This window comes from Orycteropus afer, unplaced genomic scaffold (assembly GCF_000298275.1).
Source record: "Orycteropus afer afer isolate SDZICR_OR568_19922 unplaced genomic scaffold, OryAfe1.0 scaffold00208, whole genome shotgun sequence".
NCBI lineage: Eukaryota > Metazoa > Chordata > Mammalia > Tubulidentata > Orycteropodidae > Orycteropus > Orycteropus afer.
In genome coordinates this window covers 2,648,025-2,666,514 of record NW_006921795.1, presented here as the reverse complement: position 1 = coordinate 2,666,514, position 18,490 = coordinate 2,648,025, and the positions used below count along the sequence as shown (strand labels likewise).

The following is an 18,490-nucleotide window of genomic DNA, read 5'->3' as shown; positions in this document are numbered from 1 at the left end:
AACCCACCAGCCACTCCTCGGAAGGAAGGTTGGGCAATCCTACTTCTGTAGTGATACTGCCTCGGAAACCCAAGGAGGGGTCGCTATGAGTCGGGCCGACTGGACGGCAAACAACAACAACATGACACTAGAAGCTATGCCAATAGTATTTCAAATACCATCAGGGTTACCCAGGGTAGACAAGTTTCAGTGACACTTGCAGACTAGGAAGAAAGGCCTGATGATCTGCTTCTGAAAATCAGCTAATGAAACCCCTTATGGAACACAACAGAACACTGTCTGCTTGCTTGCTTTAGACAGGTCATTGGGAAGGATCAATATCTGGAGGACATCACATTTAGTAGAGGGCCAATGAGGGCAAGGGAGACCCTTAGTGAAATGAATTGGCACAATAGCTAAAATGATGGACTCAAATATACTGGTGATTGTGAGAATTGTATAAGACCAGACAACATTTTGTTCTGTTGTACATAAGGTCATCATGAGTCAAAACCAACTTGACAGCAGCTAACAGCAACGACATGCCAATTCCTGATGCACATCCCAGACACAGTTTATTCTAAGTTTTAAGCCTGGGCATAGGGCTTCCCTCTGCCATTTTCTTCTCCACATACCAACCAATGGGCCCCAATGCCAAATTGTACCTGGACGTGTGATGGACTTTTCATTTCTACACATCAAGACACCCTGCATTTCCTATTTTCTAGTTCTCATGCACAAGAGGCTTGGAAGATTACAGGCTGTAACAGACACTGGGCATCATCATACCCAGACATGCAGGTGACTTTATGAATACACCTGTGACTGCCTGAGAGCGTTCTCTGTCCTGGCCAATGCAGGACTGAGCAGAAGTGCTAAGGAATTAGTGCCTTGGGAGTAGCCCTAAAAAAAAAACAAGTAGCCCTAGATAGTGGCAAATGGGCGTTAGTGGTGAAAGTTCAGCTCCTGACCTCTTAGATAGATGGCTCTGAGGCATGTTCTACACCATCTCCCAGAGAGGGCCCAGCTAGTCCAGGCCCATTGTATTGGCCTCCCTCTCACCCAGATCTCACATCTCCACTCCCCTTTTGATGCTCTGGGGCCACCTCCCACATACACTATTGATACTCAAATCCCTCTTGAGGGACCCAGCCTAACACACAGGCATTTGGGATATAAAGGAAGACTCATCTCTTGTAGGGCAGGGGCAGGTCTCTGATCACAGACTCATTAGGACCCTAGCTTAATTTTTAAAAGAAATCTCTTCTTGTAACATTTTTCACCAAAAAAAATACGATAATATATTGGAAGGGAAAAGTATATGCATAGCATTCTTGATATGTTGTGCATGAGTCCTTTGAAGTGATTATTATAATTTCACTACCATTACATGTTTTCTGCAAGCAGCTCTAATGAGGGTAAGAGTGGGAGTGTCTGTGAGCGTTTCAAGTGAACATTTAACCTGGTCATACTTTTTATGTTGTAATTAGTAACAAATCGAGAATTGTTGTTGTTGTTGCTCTAGAAGCAAACTGACTTGAAAGTACTTACTTGATCCTTCTCTGCCTTCCCCTTCCCCACTCATGCTCATCCTTCACCTGAGCCATTTACCAACCACTTTCAGTTAAGTGAGCGAATCTGACCTGTCAGCTGCCCAACTTGCAGACTTTAGCATGGGCTACCATGGCCCTGTGGAGAATTTCCACAGATCTTCTTATGGGCAGTTGTGGCTCCAGCACAGGGAGGCACCCTTGACTGAGGGCCAGGATCCTGTAGCTGATGGATCAAGGAACAACCCCTGAAGAGCAGACCAAGATGGGCTCACTTCCAAGACTGCAAAAAGAAAAAGGTCAGTTAGCAGTGTGGCCACAGCTTCAAAGGAGAGAACCCTGGACAAATTCTGAACCCCTCTCAACTCATGCTTGAGTGGTAAGCAGTCAGTGTGACTCACCAGTGGCCTTTCCTGAGCCAGTACTGGGCTCCCCAATCCACAGCCTCCAACATGGTCTTCTCTAGGAGTCCCACCTAGTTCTACAGTATTGGCTGGACATTTAGATCTCTGACTAGACCTTTTCCCTGCTGAAAAATGAAGCCTAATTGGATCTATTTATTCGTTGTTATTTCATTCATCCAGTTGCTATTTGTTAAATGCCATGGAGATTTAAAACCAAAATACCTAGATTCAAAATCCTAGTTCATCACATAATGACATGACACATGATCAAACAGGTAAGTTTCCAGGCTCTGGGTTACTTCATTGATGAAATGCCATAAAGTGGGTGGGCTGAAGCAGCATCATGTGTGGACATGCTGTGGATGCAGAGTTGCACAGTCCACTCCCTTCTTGCTTGTTTTCTCTCCCTTCACATGCTGCACTCCCGTTATTCCTCACGTAGGAAGACCACGAGGCAGGAAGTGAAAATATAGCTGGTGTCTGTGTATTTGTGGCAAAATGTACCTCAACTTTTACCTCGGTCTCCACCTCTACTCCGGTGATTTGGGACGTCACACAAGTGGTTCATATGTGTAATTCTTTTGGTTGGCACCCATTCAGAGCACTTTCCATGAGTGATGGGCTGTTGTGATCAGTAAGATTAGCTTGATATGCAAGCTCTGGGAAAGGAAGGGGCAGCAAGACTGGTGACATTTAAACTTTGCAGTTGGCCAGTGCTAGAAATTGTGTGACAGATATATGGAGAAAGGCAGAGAAATATCTTACTGTTTCTCTCTGGTGATAACAGAAGCAGAATCCAGATTGGATCCTGATCTCCTTTTTGGAGGACGTCAGGAGAAGGAAGAGGTCACAGGGCAGAGTATGGTTGCAAATAGATGCCAGGAGATGAGGTGACAACTTGCTGGATGTATGGCCTCTGTAGCATTCTATCTGGGGTCGTGGAGTGCATTATATGACCTGCCCCTCAGGTTCCTTGTCTATAAAATGAGAGTCATGCCTAGGGCAAGTTCTCATTAAATATGCTTCATTGTCCTTGCTGAGGAAGTTTGTCAGCAGGCCTCCTGCCTCCTTCAGAACTTTCATCTCAACCTTTTTCATTCTATCACCAGCCTTTTCTCTGTCTCCCATCCCAAGGGAAGGGAGAATTTATACAAAACAAGGGGCTACCAGATTAAAAAGATACAAAAATATGGACAGTGGTGGCCATGTTCTCAGCCCCAAAGATTGGGATGCAGATCTGGGCAAGCACAGGTAAACACAGGCCTCATACTCAGAATCTTGGAAGGTCTAGGGTTCGGAGTGTTCAAGAAAGTATGATCAGTGCTACTCCCATGGGCCCTTCCTTATCCTCCCTCTGGTCTTCTTCCCTCTGTCACTACTGGTTATGACTATTGTCTGGAAAGTGGTCATAAGGGAACCATACTCGTGCTTCTGATCATACTGGACTTCTTGAGAAGAGGAGAGGAATGGGGGAACATGCAGTGGCTACTTGGGCTAAAACTCATTTACTTGGGGTGAATCAAAGATAAGTTCAAAGGATAAAGCTGAGTCGGAACCTGTTGAGAACATAAGGTATTCTGTATGCAAAAGAAGAGTGAGAGAGTGGGGAAAAGAAGGAGAGACCCAGCCCCACCCATGACACTGTTACCAGCAGTGAGGTTTCAGGTAGAGGAAACTAAGGAACTTTCATCAGAGAGACTAGAGAGCTACTTCCAGCTCTGCAGGACAGAGTGACAATACTATCAGCTAGAAGTCTCAAGCCTGTGGAGAGAAAATTCTAGAATTAAGATATCTCAATATAATTGCTTCAATGTCCAGGGCCATGGATGGACATCTTGCTTCTTCTGTGGGCCCTTGCCCCCTTGAAATGATTTCTGTGGTTTCACGTTTTCTAGATTTTACCTTCATTTTGGAGTCCCTGGGTGGTGCAAACAGTTAATGCACTTGGCTGCTGACAAAACTGTTGGAGGTTTAGTTTCACCCAGAGATACCATGGAAGAAAGGCTTGACAATATACTTCCAAAAAAACAACCATTGAAAACCCTATGCTCTACTCTGACATACATGAGGTCGCCATGATCAGAATGGACTTGACTGGATCAGTCAGGCATTGGCTGCAGACTCCTTTTGGAGGGGTCTTGAACTTAAACTTCCAGGCATTTCTGAGTGAGGTAGCAGGCATCAGTCAAGAGCAATTCTTGGGAGAAGAATGCATTCTGAACCACTAGCTGGCAATGTTCACAGCAAGGGGGGATAGGTGCACCAGCTCAATTAAGCATATCTGGGCAGGGCAGCAGTTGCATCTTTTTCAGGGACATGAAATCATTCTCATCAGCTGGTAACAGTTTCCCTGAGGATTCTCTAGAGAGAACCTTCATTGAATCTCTCAGGGAAAGGTTGCAGTCATGAGCTACTGATGCCTGCTGAAGCTGGGACTGAGGAGGAGCCCTGCTTCAGCATGCTGAGTCCTGCAGCACCTGACCTTTAACCTTCTCTGTAGAGGGGAACTCTAGTGGTACAGTGCCTAAGGCATTTGATTGCTAGCCAGAAGGTTGGCAGTTCAAACCTCCTAGCCACTCCTTAGAAGGAAGAGGGGGCAATCTACTTCTGTAACTGTCTTGGAAACCCCATGGGGGTTGCCATGAGCTGGAATTGACTTGATGGCAGTGGGTTTGTTTTTTGGTATGGAGGGGAGCTCTGGGAGTATAAGGTTAAAACATTTGGCTGCTAACTGAAAGGTTGATGGTTCAAATCTGCTAGCTGCTCCACAAAAGAAAGATGAGGCAGTCTGCTTCTTTTACAACCTTGGAGACCCAGTGGGGGCTTGCTATGAGTCAGAATCTACTTGATGGCAGTGAGTTTGGTTTGTCTGTTTGTTTGATAATGGGGAGCATTGAATTCTGCTAGAGGGACCAGGTGAGGTGGTGATGTTAGCACCAGGCCATAGAGATTGATTGGATTTTATGAGAAGCAGAGCCAGGGGGCTCAGTTGGGAATGGTTGCATATTCCAGATTGAAACCTATGCCAGTAAATAATAAGCAAACAAAGATATAGAAACAAAGAAAATGCATGGTGTGTTCAAGGATAGCAAATGATCCTATTTGGCAACAGTATGAGCATATGTGATAATCACTACTGAATTGCCTAAGGCTAACCAGAAGGCTGGCAGTTCAAACCTACCAGCTACTCCTTGGAAGGAAGGTTAGACAATCTACTTCCATAGTGATACTACCTCGGAAACTCAGGGAGGGGTTGCTATGAGTTGGATCCGACTTGATGGCCGTGAGTGAGTGTGGTGCTGGACACATAATAGGTCATTGTCTGAGCGAGTAAACATATGCAAAGTATAAAACAGAGAGGGAAGGAAGGTCTGGAAAGGGGCCAGCCAGGACTGGCTTGGTACTGTCTTTCTACAGGCTTTTATCTCATGAGATTGAAGGGTTTTGGAGTCCTTGGGTGATGAAAGTGGTTAATGCACTCTGCTGCTAACTGAAAGGTTGGACGTTCAAGCCTACCCAGAGGTGCCTTGGAAGAAAGTACTGGTGATCTGTTTCTGAAAAATCAGCCATTGACAACCCTACAGAGCACTGTTCTGTTCTGTACACGTGGAGATGCCAGGAGTCAGGGTCAATTCTATAGCAACAAGTTTTTTATAGAAAGCTTTGGGCCAAGGGAGAGGTGTGAGCAACCTTTGCAGTACGTGCTGAGTCTGGCGACAAGCGTGAGTCTAGTGGGAAAAGGGAGTAAAGTGCAGAATAGTGAGGAACTTGTAATAGACAAAAATCCTGAACTCAAACTAAGGGCAAGTACATTGGGAATGGAAAGGAGGAAAATGGAGGACAAATTAGAGCAGGGCTTCCTTAAACCTGTTTGTGACCTAGATCTTTTTGCAATCCAGTGACCCTATAGATCCCTTCTCAGAAAATCATTTTCAGTGCACACAATAAAATGCAGAGGATTGCAAAAAGGAACTGATCATATTTAAAGGAAGTTGTTAAAATATTAGAAAATAAATGCATACTTTAGCAATACACATGCTTCTTCATTAAAATGGTCATGATGTTGAAGAGGTGATCAGTGAGATCTGCAGCAAGGATAATTTATCGTGAAAATACTTGCTGGAACAGTTCTACGTTCTACTAACACTACTGTGGCTGGTGGGTGGTATTCTTCTCTGAAGAAAATACTAAATTCTAGTTAGAGGTTCACAAAAATAAAGATATATTTTTTTTCTCCATCCAAGTCCGTGGACTCCACATTGAAACGAGGACTCTAAGATCAGGATTAGTGACACTGTCCCAGACCTATAGCACTGAAAATGCCGCTGTCTGTACTGAACTGCTTTTCTTTTCTCTCTTTAGCCCTGCATGAGTTCCCCAGGGACATCTTCAGCAACGAGGACAGGAGACAAGGGGCAGTGGTCCTTCATGTGCTCTGTGTAAGTACTACTCTCCAGCCTCTGCCTGGAGGGGCTCAGATGGTGGGCCTAGCTGAGGTGAGGCAGGCAGTTAAGTGCTGCTGCTGCCCTGCCACTTCTGTGCACACTCTTGGTAGGGACTTTTGAGCCCTGTAAGGGGGGTGAGGGGATCTCTGCATTATTGGAGAATTCCACATTCATAAACTTGCCTTTTCACAATAAAATACTCATGGTGTATTCATGGTGATTCACAGACATTCACAACATATGCGGAATGGCAAAAAGTTCTCAGCAGAGGTTGAACAAGGTTGATGGTTTAGTATTGGCTAATCCTGTGTTCACGAGGACCTTGTAAAACATAAATACTGTGAATAATGAAAACAGACTGTTTTCCAAAAAAAAAACAAACTCACTGATGTCGAGTCAGATCAGACTCATAGCGACCCCTCCTTGGGTTTCTGAGGCAGTATTACTACAGAAGTAGGTTGCCCAATCTTCCTTCTGAGGAGTGGCTGGTGGGTTTGAACCACCAGCCTTCTGGTTAGCAGTCAAATCCATTTTTAAAGGCCATACATTCATAGGTTGGAAGATAACCAACTTGCTTTCTACTATTTAACCTTCCTCTCTCTGCTCATGTACTCACCTCTTGGGAAATAGATCACCAGGCCCTTCTTCATAGTCTATCTTAGTCTAGAACCTCCATCGAAACCTGTTCAGAAATGTGCAAACCTCCACTGATGATACGTGGTGGCTACAGGTAAGGTGCGTTGGCCAGGAATTGAACCTGGACCTCCTGAATGAAAGGCAAGAATTCTGCCACTGAACCATCATTGCCCTCATCTTCCCCTTACCCTGCTTTATTTTTCTCCATACTACTCGCCACTGCCTGAAACAGTATATTTATTTGCTTGGTGTCTATCATCCTTACTCATATGTGAGCCCCACATATTTTATGCATGGCTTAATTGCCATTCCTGGTAATTGGTAGGGATAAAATATTTGTTAAATTACTGGATTATAATGACAACCGGCATAGTGTCTGATACAAAGCAGATGATCAATAAAAGCTTGTTCCCTTCCCTTTTGGCCTCTTACTGTCCACCATTGCCGTAGAATCTTCCTCTCTGGAATCAGTGGGTCTAAGATCTTTAACTTGTCTGATCCCTGTTTGGATAGTTTTGGGAGAGGTGGTGTGAAGATGTATCTAAGGAGTGATTGCAGACCTGGAAAGATTTGGGCTAGACTTTGGACTGGTCATGACATGAAGCATCCCAGCTCTGTGGCACTCACTCTCCCATGAATGCTCTGAATACTGTTCCAGTGATTTATTGTTGAAAAACAAACTCCCCAATTTAGTGACATTACTCGATAACCTTTTATTATGCTAAGGATCATGTGGGTTAAGAATTCAGAAAGAACAAGCGTATTGGTATGTTCTGTGAGAATTCCCAGGTATCTAGGAGAGCTGACAAGGGACAAGGTTGTAGTCGCTTCTTGGCCATAGCCAGCTACCCAGAGGGAGTGAACAGTAGGACCTGTGGGCTCGGGGCCATAGTCACAGGGGACATCAAGCTCAATTGGCATAACATACTACACAAAACATTTTTCCACACCCTACTTTGGTGACTAGTAACTGGGATCTTAAAAGCTTGCAAACAGCATCTAGATGCAACGATGGGTCTCTCCCCATCCAGAGCAAAGAAGAATGAAGAAAACCAAAGATTCGTGGAGACAATTAGTCCAAGCGACTGGTACATCCTGTGATCCTTGGCCTATACGACTATGAGACCAGAAGAACCAGATGGTGCCCAGCTACCATTGTCAACCACTTGGAAGGGAATCTGTGTAGGAGATCCTGGATAGAGTGGGAGAACAATGTGGAACAAAACTCAAAATCATTTGGGGAAAATAAAAAAGGGACCAGGTTTGCTGGTCTGATAGAGCCTAATGGAACCACTGAAATATGGCTCCTAGCTGCCCTTCAGGTCTGGAATTGAACCCACACTTGTGGTGTCCAGCCAAACAAAAGACAAAAGACAAGATATGAGGTGAACATTTACACTAGGTAGATATACTCCTTGGAGAGAACAATTATGGGAGAACAGAAGGGCTGTGTATGCACAGAGAGATAGCTCAGGGGGCAGGAGTCCATGGAGGGATGGACACAGGAAAGAAGTAACTTTAGGGAGGAAGTGGGAAGAGAACTGTTGCATTGTGGTAAATTGTAGTCAATGCCATAAGACAAAGCATATATGAGCTGCTGTATGGAAAGTGAATTTGCCTGTAAACTGTCACCCAAATCACAATTTTAAAAAAGAAAAGAAAACTTTCCTTTAATCTGTCACCTAAGGAACCAAAAAAAAAGAAAAGAAAAAAAAAGAATTCAGAAAGACCTGGACAGGAAGGCTACTCCATGGAATCTGGGGCCTCGATTGGTACAGATGGCTGGGGGTGAAACCACTAGGGCTGAGGAACTGCTTCCAAGATGGCTTCTCCACCCCCACAGTTCATACCTGGGCTGAAATGACTAAAAGACAGGCTTAGCTGGGACTGTCAATGAGAATACCTGCATATGGCCTCCCCACATGGCAGCCTCTGTTAGTGGGACTTATATATAGCAGCTAGGGCTCCAAGTAGGAGGGATATGATCAAGGCACAGCCTTTTATGATCCACATTTAGAAGTCATGCAGCATCATTTCCACAGTAGTCTATTGCAGTCACAAGGGTACCAGGATTAAAGGTGAGGGAATAAAGATTTTACCTCTCATTCTAGGGCATGTCAGAGAATGTGTGGTCATGTTTTAAGACCACCATATTTGTAGCAGGTGAGTAGGTCAGTCCAGGCTGTGGAGTCAGACCAGGCATGGTTGAAGCCCACTTCTGCTCTCCCTGATGTGTGTGTGGCCTCCAACAAGATAGTTAACCTCTCTGGGCTGTAAGATGCCCTTATGCAACCCCCTTTTTCTATGAAAGGAATTAAATTTTCAACTCTTTCTTGCACACTTCAATCCCTTAAGGCCTTCTCCCTGAAGAAAGAGATATGAGAAGTCCCTTTCCAGAGAAGACATTATCTAAAATCATCAAGTGATAAAATGGAATATTTGCTACCATCGCCCCAACACATATATACAAACACACCCTGCTTCAGGAGGGCCACATGCACACTGAGCCATTAATAAGGATGCCAGCTGCCACCTCGGCACCATGGAGGCTCCCCTGTCCAGAGCTGAGGAGACCCAGGCACTGGGTCAGATCCCGAATTTCCCAGCAGCCATTAGCACCCTTATGCCTTGACATTTGACATATTAGAATTCCACTCTCAGCCCAAACATTGCAAGCATTCATCCTCCTGAAGTGATGTTGCCCCCTGCTGCTGTCAAAACCCTATCTCCCACCTCTACCCTCCCTGTGAATTGAGCAAATCAACATCCACGGGTCGAAGAGGGTCATTTTCATGAGCCAAGGGCATCCGTCAGGCCTCTGCTGTCTGGGTGGTGCATTCCAGACTGGGATAAAAGCAGAATGGACAAAGATGGATAATTACCTCCTTAACATTTCTTAAGAAAGTGAACATAAACTTGCAACAAAGCTTTTTCAATCACTGGTGACTAATACCACTGTTAGACACTGTCCTGGGCTCTGCACTTTAGAGTACACGGGACAAAGAGGCCTAATCCAAAGCCAGTGTCCACCTTGAACTCACATCTACCCCTCTAGACCACTCTTATGCACATGGAATCTGAGAATTCTCTTCCCAAATAGCCCCATGCCTGCTACCAAGGCCTGTGCAGGCTTCGGCCCTGGTCTGCTTCCCAGGGAGAAGAACCCTATCTGGAGAAAATTTGAAGTTGCTGCCTGCGGTGTCCACGTACATGGGAGGGGGTGGGTCATGGGCAGAACATTTGTACATTAGGTGAAAGCTTACTGATGCCATTCCGAGGATAAGGACTAAATCTTATGTCATCATACCCACTAAGATATAAGCTCCACCACTAGGACATTAGTATCATGAGAAAGACATTTTATTTTGCTCAGTTTTGTACAGTATCTGCACATGTAACCTACTTTCTGAGTGTGGGAATAAATGATTCTTCCTATCCCCTTTTGCCAACTATGTTGTCCTGGATGCTTAGGAATTGTGAAATGAACATTGTTGGGTGTAGCAAGAAGTGATGCAAGGGCTAACATTTGGCATTTCAGTAGTCAGCAGGCAATTGAAGAATCATGACTCAAAGTTGCAAGAAGCTAAATCCAGATTTCCTGCCCTTGGCCATCTAGGAAGCACGTCCTGAGTCCCTGAAATGTGTTAGCACCAAAGACAAAGCCTCATCCAGAAGGAGTTAGTCTTTGAAAGAGACTTATGTGTGGACCAGCAACTACCATGTGCTGATGCCAGCTATGGTCTATACATTGTGCTGTGAAGGCATGGAAGGTGCCAGGGAGGTGAAGTTGAGCTGGTCTTGAAGTGTAGGTAGGTGTTTTCCAAATGAAAAGTGATTTTAGGCAGGAGTGAGAAACCTCTGATCTTAGACGTAGAGTCTTTCAAGTTCAGGAAGACTGAAGTGAGCAGCAATTGAAGATGTGGGTGGTAGAGAGTAAGAGGGCATGATGGGGAGAGGTTAGTGGTCCCTCATCTGGAAGACAACATGGAGACACCATAGCATGACTTAACTGCTATATGGAAGTGGTGGGAAGCAGATTCTTTATCTTTCATCCCTAAGCCATCCTTTCTTGCCTAGGGTTACTGTTGTTGTTTGTTGTTATATGCCATCGAGTTGGACCTGGCTCATAGAGACCCCTTCTTGGGTTTCTGAGGTGGTATTAACTATGGAAGTAGATTGCCCAACCTTCCTCCCAACCAGGCATGGCCAGAGGTGATCCATGTAGTCTGTCCTTCAGTCTAGTGAAAAGGCTCAGGTAAGCCATGGAAAAAGTTCTTGGTTTCCAAGGAATACCCCAGGCTGCTGAGGAACCTCAGGGAGTAGGTGTGGGGACTGAACATCATCCCATCATGTTTAGGTCTGCCTCATCCTGTCAGGAGGAGCTGTGGTAGCATAGTGCCTAAGGCACTTGACTGCTCACCAGAAGGCTGGCAGTTCAAACCCACCAGCCACTCCTCGGAAGGAAGGTTGGGCAATCCTACTTCCGTAGTGATACTGCCTCGGAAACCCAAGGAGGGGTCGCTATGAGTCAGGGCCGACTCGACGGCAAACAACAACAACAATCCTGTCAGTGGGGAGAGACCATGACTATCTGGCCAGAGGGTTTCAGCACCTGTGACAGATCACTTCAGGCTGCCCTAGAGGAAGGATCACTTACTCTGTGTACATGCATCATGAGGTCAACTGACCATAATCAGGATCTCAACCGGAGTGCTCAATTCCTTTCCAATCGTGCTCTAAAGCAGAATCAAACTTAGCATTTGCACCTAAATTCAAACTTCCCTATTTTGTTTCAGCTTACATGAGTTTGCTTTCCATGTAAGCTCAAATGGGATAGGGCAGTTTGAATTTAGATGCAAATGCTAAGTTTGAGCCATGTAAAGGCCTGTAGCCTTCAACCTCAATAGGTTATAAGTCTGGGAACACAGTGACCCAAGACCCAACACAGGAGGTTCTGAGGGTGTTCAACACAATCTTTTAAATCTTAGATGTCAAAACTTCCCTATCTTCTTCTTAATTTTTTTTTTTATTTTGTGTAAATAATTCCCTCTCTTGTGTATGCTTTGTGGACTTAGAACAGATATTTCTGATTAAATTTTCCAAGTACTGTTGTTTTAATTTTTTCTTGGATCTTTGTGTTTGTGGATTATAGAAATCCTAAGACCTTAGATGAATTAACTTGATGGCAACTGATGGTAAAACCCTAAGATTGCACCAAGAGAAGGTTTCTATTCTTTCTAACTATTCTTCATCTGAGTTCCCTACTGTGGGGGAAATCCATGATCATTACATTTATCAATAGTGATCAATAAAGATAAAACCAATAAGACAAAAAGTACACTTAGCTTAGCACTTACTTTATTTCCAATCTATTATATTTCATCACTAAAAGCAGTATTTCCTGTCTGTGAGGAAACCTGCATTTCTATAAACTCATTGAGCCTGCACTAAATGAAGAAGAGTGTGAATAATTTTCTAGAAGCGTGCTTGGTTTGTGATTTACTAACACCTTGTGAAATTTTGCTAATTATCCTGTATGAAATACATAGCTGAATCTTTGAGAATAAAAACTGGGCTACATGTTTACCTTTCCAATGAAAGAAGGTTTAAGTTATCAATATTTAAAATTCTTTCTCAAAATGGTATGGTCAGTTGTCTGTCCTTAATAAAATAAATCCCAGAGCAGAAATGCCCCCTGTGCACTTGTCAGCTTTCAAGATTATTCTACATAAGCTTTGAGCCTTCTTGTCACATTTTTAATATCATTCTTCTCTTTTATCAGACAGATATGTTTATATGCATGTGTGTAGGCTGAAATTAATCCACAGCCTTCACTAAGACAAATTCCTGTTAAGTGATTCTGTCTGGGTAGAGGGGTTGTGTTAACTAGTCTAATCTTGTTAATGAACCTGTCCATGAAAGCAAGATCAAGCAGAATGTTTCTGGTGTGGATACTCATGGTCTCAAACTAGACATGCTCCAAGAAGTCCATGGGAAACTCAGATGTCACTCTGTTCACACAGAAGGAACTTCTTCCTCTGCAGAGCTCTTAGGGAAGCTCTGGTCAACCTCATGTTTCCTGGGTGGCAAGAGCAATTTGTGGGCATGATAGGAAACCTCAGTGTTTGTCCTAGGCCCTCTGCATCCAGTTGTTGTGCTTCTTGTTCACATCTGGGTGTCTAGGGCCCCGTTTTAGAGGCTTACATGTATTAAAGGAGGAAGTCATTTGGAAAACAGACACTCAGGGTGCAGACAGGATTCTTGTGCTAGAGAGTCATAAAAGCTTAAAGATGGAATTTCTCCAGGAATGGCAACAAGGACTATTGATGTCACTCCTTGTAGGTCCTCATGGATGATATGTTCAGTACTTGATTAGAGATTGGTGATCTCATTTACCTCCCCCACCTTACCTCCTCCTGTCTACATTTCTCTTCTTCTCCCCAAGTCTAAGGAGTCCATCTGGTGTGGGATTTGGGGAAACTTGCTCTGTGTACATGCATCCAAATTCTCTCTCTTATTCCTCGATCAGAATTTGCTGATCTCTGATCTCTCAGTTCTATCATGGCCTTCTTACATCCCAGAGCTGCAGAGCACTGGAGGAAGCCCTAGGGCTAGAAGGGATAAAATATGACTGAGGTGTGGTGGGGAGGAAGGGGCTCTTCCAATATTACCCTCCCTCTGGTATTATGGTTATTTTTATATGTCCATTCTGTGCTTCACTTTTCCTATATTTCCTTGATTTTGCCATATCCCCAGCCTATAAGAATGCCTTGATGATCTCAATATCTTTCTCTCTCCTTCTTGTCCTCTGTCTTCCCCTGTCCAGCCCCTACACCATCTTTTTCTTTCTGGAGATGTGAGCTTCTGCTCCTCATAACTGGCTTACCCTGGCCCTGTCTCTCCTTGGTCTCGTCTGTCCCTTCATCTGCTCTGGGTGCTCTGACCCACCTGCACTGCTCAGTTTTTTAGTTAACAGCCCCAGAAGTCATCTAATGGACCACAGACCACTGGCCAGCCTATGGGTTGGCTTCCCTCAGGTCAGCCTTACCCCAGACCAGCCACTGTGATTGAATGCACACGGTTTCCTTCAGGAACATGAAGGGCATGGCAGCTCCAACAGGAGGAGGTTGGGTCTGGTGCATCATGAAATGAAGCTCCACAGCTTGACCTCCATCACCCCACCAGAGAAAGTGGAAACTAATTTGGATGTGTTCTTGAAGAGTCATTGGGAGGAGACTTTCTGTCTTCATTAGAAATTGTTGTAATTAGAAGAGGCCTCACCAAATGGACATCATTTCTTACAGCTTGAGCTCCTTCCAGTTATCTGTTTAATTTTGTATCTGAAAGTATGGTTTCCCTGGGTGTGCTCCATGGAGCTTGGTTTGCTTTTGTTAAAAGCCAGAGAATAAACTAATTGATGAAATAGCCAGTTCTGAGGGGAAAAAGGGATTAGGATCTCAACAGGCCTTGGAGAGTGTCTCTGACCCCTTACTCAGCCTACACATCCCCCAGCATTGGGAGAGGAAGCTTTTCATAGCAAACCTCACTGACCACCTCACCCCAGGGGTTATTTTTGTCTCTCTAGCCTGTCTTTTGCTTTTCTGGCTCTGAGACTCAACTTTAATTTTGTGGAGTAGCACTGTCCAATAGAAGTTTCTACAATGATGGAAAAGTTCTTTCTGCATTGTCTTATATGGTAGTGACTAGTCATGTATGGCTATTGAGCACTTGAAGTGTGGCTAGTGTGCCTCAGGAACTCTTTGTTTTATTTCATTTTAATGAATAAAATTTTGATAGCCACATGTGGCCAAGAGTAATTTTAGAAGATCTAGAGGTATATTCTAATTTGGCATTGTTGTGGGTTAAGTTATGTCCCCAAAAAATACATGTTGAAATCTTAACTCCTATACATATGAATAGGAGCTCTGGTAGCATAGTGCCTAAGGCGCTTGACTGCTATGTTAGTTATGTTTGTGTGTCAACTTGGCTGGGCTTGGTTGAGTGGCTGGGCAGCTAGTGGTAGTTATTCCCCATGATGGGACTGGCAAACAACTCCATGGTGGGATCTACCACAAGTGCCTTTGGGATATGGTCTGCTTCCTGTATATAAGGAGAAACCTTGGGAATGGTCTCTAGCCTATGGTATGCTTGGACCCTGCACATAGCTGTGCCATTGCTCAGCAACCTGCTATGTTCTGTCAACCTTGGGACTTAAAATGGACTTAAGTTAATGGCCTGCCATGTGGTTTCATAACATCGGGCTGTGCCTTTTTACTTGTCACCCTTGGGGCTTCTCAGCCTCAGCAGCCAGCAGCTGTCTGAGTGAAAAAATGCCTCTAGCTCCAGTGGGCCGGGAGCAGGAGGCAGAGCTAGACCCCAAGGTTGAGGGGCTTCACCCAGCCCCTAGAGCCTGGCACTTTGAACTTGACTTAAAGCCTCCAAATTGTAAGAATAAACTCCTGTTTGTTAATGCCATCCCATTTGTGGTATATTTTTTGTCAGAGCGGCAGTAGGTAACCAGAACAACTGCTAACCAGAAGGCTGGCAGTTCAAACCCACCAGCCTCTCCTTGGAAGGAAGGTTGGGCAATCTACTTCCATGTTGATACCGCCTGGGAAACCCAAGGAGGGGTCACTATGAGTCGGGTCCTACTCAACGGCACATAACAACACATACCTATGAATGAAGGACCTCTAGTGGCATAGTGCCTAGGGCATTTGACTGCTAACCAGAAAGTTGATGGTTCAAACCCACCAACCACTCCATGGAAGAAAGACTGGGCAATCTACTTCCATAAAGATTTATTTCTTCGGAAACCCAAAGGGGGTTGTTATGAGTTGGAATTGACTCAATAGCAGTGAGGATAAATATGGAGAAGGCTGGTGGTTCAAACCCACCAGCCACTCCTTGAAAGGAAGGTTGGGCAATCTTCTTCCGTAGTGATACTGCCTCGGAAACCCAAGGAGGGGTCGCTATGAGTCAGATCTGACTTAACGGCAGTGAGTTTGGGTTTTGGTTTATACACACACACACACACGCACACACACAAACACACACACATATACACATAGACACACACAGAGGTGTGTGTGTATCCCGATGAATGTGGCCTTATTTGGAAATAAAGTTTTTGCAGATGTAATCAGGTTAAGATGAGGTCATACTGAACTAGGGTAGGCCACAACCAGTGACTGATGTCCATATAGAATGAGAAAAATTTGGACTCAGAGACACAGATGGAACACCATGTGATGACAGAGGCAAAGACTGAAGTGGTACAGCTGAAAGCCAAAGAACACCAAGCAACCAGAAGCCTGGAGAGAGGCTTGCAACAAACTGACCCTGCCAACACCTTAATTTTAGACTTCTAGCCTCTATAACTGCGAGAGAATACATTTTGATTATTTTACACCACGTAGTTTGCAATGCTTTGTTACAGCAGCCCTAGAAAACAAATACCATCCTCTTTCCTTCCTTTACAAAGGTAGTCAACTGGAAATCAAGAAGCATTGATGGCCAGTAGAAAAGGTAGCTAGCAAAGAGTTGCTGCTCTATTATCCTGTCACCTTAAGGGATGACCAACCAAAAAAAAAAAAAAATCCTGCTATTGAGTTGATTCTGACTCATAGCAACCCCCATTGGGTTTCCAAGGCAGTAAATCTTTACAGTAGATTGGCTCATCTTCTTTCCACAGAGCAGCTAGTAGGTTTGAACCACCCACTTCCTGGTTAGGAGTCAAATGCCTTAGGCATTGCACCACCAGAGCTCCTTAAGGGATGACCAGGGTTTAACAATTAAACAGAATGCATGCAAGGAACTGCAAGGCCAGCGTGCCTGCTGGTTTGAGAGTGGAGACAGATGTTTGGGTGAGGAGGAAGGACACCTAAATTAGCATTCAAACCTGACATATTACCAACAAGGTGGGTGCTTTGGAACAAATCATGGAGCTTCTCCTTACCTCAACTTCCATAAAGTGGGAGCATTAAAAAAAAAAAAAAAAAAAAGCAAACTCACTGCCATGGAATCAGTCCCAACACATAGTGACCCCTCCTTGGGTTTCCGAGGCAGTATCTCTATGGAAGTAGATTTCCCAGTCTTCCTTCTGAGGAATAGCTGGTGGGTTTGAACCACTGGCCTTCTGGTTAGCAGTCAAATGCCTTAAGCACTATGTCACCAGAGCTCTTAGGGAGCATATAGTAGGTGTTTAATAAATGTTAGAAGGTGTTTTGGTGTTTTGTTAGAAGGTGTTCACCTTCCCATACCCTGCTAAAAAACTAAACCCATTGCCATCAAATCAATTCAGACTCATAGGAACACTATAGGATGGAACAGAGCTGCCCCATAGAGCTTCCAAGGCTGTACCCTTTATGGAAATAGACTGTCACATCTATATCCTATGGAGTGGTTAGTGGGTTCAAACCACCAACCTTTCAGTTACAAGCCAAGTGCTTTAACCACTATGCCACCACCCTGATGTCCCTCTACAGAGACCTCATCTTTGCTTAACACTTCACAAACGACTTCCTGTCATGAAACCAGAGACAGACCTATTCATATACAGCCATCCTATAAAGTGGAAAATGCCCACAGGAGGCCCCTAAGTAATCCAGGGTTCTGGGAGAGGGAATGCTGCAGAGGGTTTGAAATTTAAGGGAACCTGCATGGTCTACTCAAAAAGGTCTTGGCAACAACTCACTCATGGGTAGACATGTTTAGTTAAGGGGTTTCACCCTACAAGAGAAAAAATGATTAGAACAGCTTGTGGAATTTGCTGTTTACTCTCAAAAAAGTGCTGAACATGTCCTTAATTTGTCAGTGTCAACACAGAGCTAAAACTGGTGATGAGAGAAGATTAACACAAGGAGGATAAATTATTATGCTTTGATACTACTTAAATTCCTTTTTCCCCTCTTTGCTAATGAGACTTAATTCAGAAGTCCCACAGGTCTAATCATTAGGCCCAGAGGCTACACCCAGGCTTGCTGATGGATTGTTACTCCAGGACCCCTGAGCTAGATATAAATTGTGATGGTTTAGAGTAGGTACTTTGAGTGAAACAGACCTCCATTTCAGTCTTGGCTCTTCTACTTGTTAGCTATGTAGCTATAGGCAATGTACTTTGCCTTGTAGAGCCTCAGTTTCCTCATTGGAGAAAAGTACAGCACCCACCACATCAGGTTGCTGTGAGGAATGTGTGAAGTCAGGCATGTGAGTAGATAACTCCCCACCATATCTCCCTAGCACTTGGTACTTGTGTGTGCCTGCCTGATTTATACTGCTAGCTCCTGGGCCTCAGAACATTTTCTGGCCACCAGAATGCAGGGCAACCCAGAAGTGCCAGGAAATTAACAGCCCCCACCACCACTGCCGCCAAAGTACTCCTCAGACTAAGAGGAGTTGGTGGATCAATACCTCAGTTTTCCTGTGCCTCAGTTGGGATAACTGAAATGCATGCTCTACACTATCCACCCCCCCC

The 18,490-nt window shown here is 44.5% G+C and overlaps 1 protein-coding gene across 1 annotated transcript in view; it reads left to right on the top strand.

Annotated features, from left to right (window-relative positions):
- SLC24A3 (solute carrier family 24 member 3) overlaps window positions 1-18,490 on the top strand; it is a 949,388-nt gene that overhangs the window by 444,141 nt on the left and 486,757 nt on the right. The window contains exon 3 of the mRNA XM_007948201.2: window positions 6,296-6,372. Within this exon, the coding sequence (XP_007946392.2) occupies window positions 6,296-6,372 (77 nt within the window). The remainder of the gene's footprint in view (window positions 1-6,295; window positions 6,373-18,490) is intronic.